A 6,112-nucleotide genomic window follows, 5' to 3' on the forward strand; every position below is an offset into this window, starting at 1 on the left:
TAGGCAACTCAATATGTTCACAATTGAATCAAAAATGATCTCGTGTCAATTTGAAAGAAAAAAAACTAAGGCGATTACGTTACTCCTTTCCCTGGTGAAGTAATGGCGTGACGTTATACTCAATGAGTCCCAGTCTCCTTGTCTTAGCATTCGGTTAATTATCAGCACTGATATGGATTGATCGCAAAGAAAAGTGACGCATGCAGCCAGAAAACCACCCAACATAACCCACAGCGTTCGAATCGCTGTTAATACAGGTGGTGGAAAAGGGCAATGTTATTCAAAAAGAAAAAAGGAAGAAAAAACGAAAGAAAAAAGGAAAAGGAAACAAAAACAACCCAAAATCATAAAAAAAGGGAAAAGGGGAGAGGATGAGAAAATTGCAAAAAAGATTCCAAACCCAAATTACAAAATACCTAAAAAAAAACCTAAGTTAAAATTGAAAATACGGATTACCTTAGAATGAGTACCTAGAGACACATAACCTACCTAACTAAATCAAACAAAAAAGCGAAAAAAAATAACAGAAAAAAAAGAGAAGTACGAACAAAAAAAAGTGTGCAGTGCCAAAGGTGAAGTATTCAGTTACGTGCAGTGATCTTGTAACCGCTTACGTCACTTTCATTACAAATGATTTTATATCAGCGCATCTGATTGGAAGAAAACAAAGCCATTGAATTGAAATACGTAAACTACGACTTCACCTTAGATCCATCTACCTTCACCTTAGAAATAAATCGTAATCAACATAAAAGATAACAGGGTCGTAATGAAAAGAAACTTGGTTAGATATTTTGTCCGTGACCCTAAACTTAAGATATAACATTCACAAAAGAGGTATTTATACTCATGAAATAGTTCTGAGTAATTAAAAAAAAGACGAGAAAAGATAGAGATAGCTACTTACGTTAAAAAATGAAAATTTTTACAACAATAGAAATTATTTGAATTCATAGTAGTTATTCATAGTAGTCACATGAAAATTTGTTTGACAAACAAAGTAATCTCATGATTCAAGGATTATATCCGAATGATTCTTTAAGAGAAAGAATTTTACATTGAAAATGAAACTGCTCAGAATTTATAGATTTACAAAGGATTTTTAGCAAGAGATTATAATCTCTAGTTCTTAGCCATATACAAACATGTTACCATACAAGCCAGACCAGAAATAAGGAAAAAGTTGTGAAATCGAAACTGCAAAAAGAAAAGGAAAGTAAAAACAGAATTAGCCATTGTTATTTATAATAAAGTCTCTTAAATCAACATAATCCAAATGATTCGTGGCAAACTCATTATAGAATGGAAAGTAAGATTACAAGAAGAGAACCAAAAGCATTTCAACTTAATTAAAATACAAGTTTCTTACTTTTAATGCAGTTTGTTATTCAGGCCATGTCGGTCAAGTTGAGGATAAGATCCAGGACATTCTTTTCCCGATCTTTGTGTTCTTTGGTTTTCTTCCAACCTGCCGCAGAAAACGTTATAAAACATCACTCACCATACGATAGCAAAAAATAAAAGATTGCATAAAAAAACCCAGGCGTTGGTAACAGAACACTTGTTTAACATCATACAAAAGAAAACTTAGTACTATCACATTGAAGAACTAACATAGAAACTGATTCTCACCTTTGACTTCAAACAGGTATTTAAGGTCCTGACGTAAGAACTTCAAACACTCTTTCCGGTTTTGTTGTCTGGAACTAAAAACAACAGAGACGAAAGATAAGGCTTTAATACGATAAACTTTCCAATGGAAATACAATGCAAGGATTTAAAATGCTTAATAAAAAAAGGAGTGCTTATATGTGGTTAATTTAAATCATTCGTTCTGGTTATTGAATAGGTATTACCATAATTTGGCATATTGACTTGTTCCCAACTATCGAGCAAGGTTTAAAACAGCTTTATAAGGATAAGATGTACTTACAGAGTAAGAAGGTCTTGCTTCCTTTCGTCAAGTTCAGAACGGAACTTATTTAGCGCTAACCAGTCAAGTGATAAGCTTTCAAACTCGGCCTCACAATCTAAAAGGGAAATTAAAGAAGGCTGCATTTAATTTGTGTTTAGTTAGTTACATGCATCACCCTCTATTTGGCGCGACGGTATACCCGGATAACTGTTTCCAGACTTTACCTCTTCCTAGGAGAAAAACTGTTTTTCTTTAGCGTTGCGTGAGAGAAACCAAGCACTTTGAACCCCGAAAGATTCCTCTCAACTAACAGGATAGTTCGGCTGTTATTTGACGAAGGTTAACGGTTGAAAAGGTTTGAAGCTAGGGATTCAGGATAGTGGCTCTCGAAAATCACTGTTCCGCATGTTTGTAGCAAATATGTTAGTTTTTATATATTGACTCATGCAAAGGTAAAAAATAGAAAACTAACCTTCAGTGTCTACTGCTTCTTTCATCTCCAGTTCCAATTTAACCATCACCTTGTGCAATGAAAGCGACTCGTGTTCGACAACCTGAATCTCTGTCTCCACATAAATAGCCAACTCAGGGAACTGATTGCTTACGATGGCAGCTAAAGAAGATATCAGAAAATACACGTGCTTAAATAATGAAAAGGGCAGGCGAATGTATACACATTCTGTTTAAGTTGATATTGAACCAATTAAATCTATTTGGTTAAGAGCAATCAAAATACAAGCAACAGTCAAGAATAAAGGTTTACTTGGGCGCAGATGGGAATGTTTCTAATGACTCTCTTCGCCGGTTCGGTGGATAAAGATGCACTGTTTTCCAATACTTTCCGCTCATTAGGATCTATTCTGCGGTATGCTTACAGAACAACTTACCACAGCTGTCTCCACCCTGGCACTCTTCCATAGCAATTACTTCCTCGGAAGGTTGTACTTGCTTGATAATTGATCTCTCGCCCACATTTGAACAATCTTTAGCAGTCGAAGCATCAAGGTTTGTTGATCCGATACTTGCAGGAACATTATCCTTGTTTGTGAAAGAGAGATCGTCAGGAGAGACCTTATCAGATGGGAATGACTGGGCCTTTGAGTCACCAGAAGCTTCTCGGTCAACCTGTTCGTCTTTTTCATTGCTGGCAGCCAAGCCTTGTAACGCAGTCTTTACATTTATCTCTTCTACTGTAGCTGTGTTCACCACAAACTGAATATCTTCCAATGAAGAAACAGACCACATGTCAGAAGTATCGGTCGACTCCAAGATTGACGAACTATTTTCCTCATCGGTATCATTCGATGGATTGTGTTCCATTTTGTATTTTTCACCATTCGATTCTTTCCGTTTTGCTTTACGCCTCTGACCACGAGTACTGGAGGGCTTGTTGCGCATGTCATCAGCATCACTGGATGAGATGTCTCCCATTTTGTATTCCTCATTCATGGACTCTCTCCGTTTTCTTCTACGCCTTTGACGACGAGTACAGGAGGGCGTTTCACTCATCTCATCAGTATCATTAAATGGATTATTTTCCATCGGGTATTCTCCACTTTTAGAGTTCTTCCGTCTTCTTTTATGCCTTTGGCGACTAGCGCTGGGGGCCTCTCCACTGTTCTGGGACGAGCAGTCATTATCGGTGGTACCGTCGGAATTTGCAAACGGGTTTAGATCCTTTGGATAGTGGCGCATCTCGTTTTCCTTCTTCTTAACACTTGTGGTATCACTCTTTTTTCCAGGCTGCTTCATATTCGGTGGAGGGGGGCGAGGTGGAGCCGCCTTACGAGTTGGTGGTTGACTTGAGATTTACTTGAGATTTACTTGAGATTTACTTGAGAGGAGTATCTAAAGCGTGGAATCCGTAATAACATTTATCACACTGTCAAAATACAGAAGGTAAAAACAAGAGTAGCTTAAACGTTCAAATCCTAAATATTTCCCTTGGTTGTGATATTCAAAAGTCAGTCACATGCATTTCTCAATTTGCAACTTTGGAGCCCAGGAACATCCATCTATTTCTGTAGCGAGAAGGGATTTGATATCAGGACGAGCACCAAAGGAACCAAATAGCAATATATAACCATTATTTAACACTCATTTTCCAAAATATGACAACAGAATAAAAAGAAGCCACCCAAGGAAACATAATACATAAACACGAATTATCATCCACTATCAGCCAATATCATACTACCTTTTATTTTTACAATGACTACAAATGTATTCACTACCAACAGACTAAACTGAAATGTAGCAAAATCTGCCCGTGAATCCCTTTGATCGAAACTTAAGTTTGATATTAGGATGTCTATACAAGCTGATCCATATCCATTCATACGCCGCGAGAATTTCAGCACCCGAGCAACAAGCCGTTGCCTCTCTACGTACACCAAATGAATGGATATATATCAGCTTGTATAGAAATCCTAATATCAAAAGACTCTGGATGTGTGTTAACGGATCTCGAGTTAGTTATAGTCACTGGAACGATATGGAAACTAACAATTCAGGTGGAAAGGAGGATTGTGGACACGTCATGTCCATTGAGAGGCGAAGAAGATGGAATGACTGACCTTGTGCAACTCTATCTTTGTGAAATGCGCGGTAAGCCTGAGGAGGCAGCGGTAGGTGCTCGTGCTGCCAGCTAACAGAGGTTTAGCCTAGGAGTTTTCAAGTTCATTGTTGATCATTCATCTGCTTTCGTTCGCTGTCAAGTGGTTCTAAGCAATGCAACTTCCCCAGGCTCCCGGTGCACAAAGAAATGTTCATCAAGCAACTGAAGAAAAACGTACGGTTGCTGATGACGAGCACAGGCCCTATCATTCCCTCACTTGGCTAGCAAGACAAAAAGCGCAACTGCTCTGATTCTTGTAGGTATACTAGCTTTAGTATGTTACACACACGAGGAAGTAACAGACCCGACAGCCTCGTTCCCAGGGTCCTTTTTCTTCGTCTCTCGAGAGAGGAAGAGAGGTTGGGAAAGAGGATGTAGACTCGATAGCTAACACTGTTTGGGAAATTAGCCTGCCCCCCACCCCTTACTGTAAGTTGCAGATGCTATTCACTTTTCGGTGAGGGGGACAGGATCAGAGTATCCAGCTTCCCGTACCACGTTCTCCTGCCTCCCGTACTTTTGTAAGTTGCAGATGTCATTCACATTTCGGTGAGGGGTGACAGGGGGGTCAGAGTCTCCCGCTTCCTGTACCACGTTCTCCCGCCTCCCATACTTTTGTGCCCCTTTGCCTCCCGACTCCCACCCTTGATTGTGTTGCTCCCGTCTTCAGGTTAATCGATCATTAACTTTCAAACTGAGCCAAAACTTAACATTCTTGTTCATCTTCTGGCCTTTGTTTTGGCGGGAGGATCATCGGACCGATGAAAGTTATTACAGGTCAGTTTTCTTAATTAAACTAAGTTTAACCTAGTTATCACAGTTTGACCATCGCGTCTGACATCTCGTTATAAAGACGAAATTCTCAGTCCTCTGTGTGATGTAATAGCTATTGCAATTTAATATAGGCTTTTCCATGCATTTAGGAATACCATATCAAAAGCAATTATAAAAATCAAGAGCCAGACGTAACTTTTACAGTTTGCTTCTCCTGAATCCGTACTTGCTCTCCCTTTTTGACGTAATTAACTTGTCGTAGCTAGTCGTGAGCAAATAAAAAAGCTGACTCCAAAGGATTATTTAAATCCCTGCACATCAATTACTGAACCGTTTGCATTTTGAGTGTTCAGTTTAACTGCTAGTGAAGCACGATTGAACATTCGTAGTCGGCTTATCATCAGATTTGCTCAGTAGGTTGAAATCTTATTTAAACTTCTGCGGAAAGTTTTAAGTTTGCACCAGGAGGCAAAATCTTCAGTAATTTGGGATGTGCACTCGTGCGGAGCGAGCTCCTAAGGTCTTCCATGAACGGATTTTTCGCTGCCACACCGAAAAATACTGAGGCCGATTAATGTAGTCTTTGACGACATTTCACTTGAACTTGAATCGCTCTCTTTGCTGAAGATTTTCGACAGCTACAACTTACCAGACGTGTACATGTGTCATGTGTCATGGTATCTCATGACCTAAGACGTAATTGAAGGGATTTCCAAATTCACCGGAAGTAATGCTGTTTTTCCAGCCCGAGTACAAATTTACGTTTTCTTGCTTCCAAAATTTCTTTTAAGTACTGGTGATATTTA

General features: G+C 39.0%; 1 protein-coding gene across 1 annotated transcript; it reads right to left on the reverse strand.

The window, feature by feature from the left end:
• Positions 1-1,388: 1,388 nt before the first annotated feature.
• Positions 1,389-3,667, reverse strand: LOC136283909 (uncharacterized). The gene is made up of 5 exons (XM_066173470.1): positions 2,803-3,667; positions 2,388-2,528; positions 1,934-2,030; positions 1,633-1,706; positions 1,389-1,468 (listed from the first exon to the last, which is right to left on the reverse strand). The coding sequence occupies exons 1-5, from the start codon at positions 3,665-3,667 to the stop codon at positions 1,389-1,391; spliced, it is 1,257 nt and encodes a 418-aa protein (XP_066029567.1).
• Positions 3,668-6,112: the final 2,445 nt, after the last annotated feature.

The sequence above is a fragment of the Pocillopora verrucosa genome, chromosome 10 (assembly GCF_036669915.1).
Source record: "Pocillopora verrucosa isolate sample1 chromosome 10, ASM3666991v2, whole genome shotgun sequence".
Taxonomy (NCBI): domain Eukaryota; kingdom Metazoa; phylum Cnidaria; class Anthozoa; order Scleractinia; family Pocilloporidae; genus Pocillopora; species Pocillopora verrucosa.

Coding starts and splice junctions, on each gene's coding strand:
- LOC136283909 (XM_066173470.1), bottom strand. CDS start 3,667: ATGAAGCAGCCTGGAAAAAAGAGTGATACCACAAGTGTTAAGAAGAAG. Junction 2,031..2,387: donor AGAAGCAGTAGACACTGAAG/GTTAGTTTTCTA, acceptor TTTCCCTTTTAG/ATTGTGAGGCCGAGTTTGAA. Junction 1,707..1,933: donor AAGCAAGACCTTCTTACTCT/GTAAGTACATCT, acceptor TGTTGTTTTTAG/TTCCAGACAACAAAACCGGA.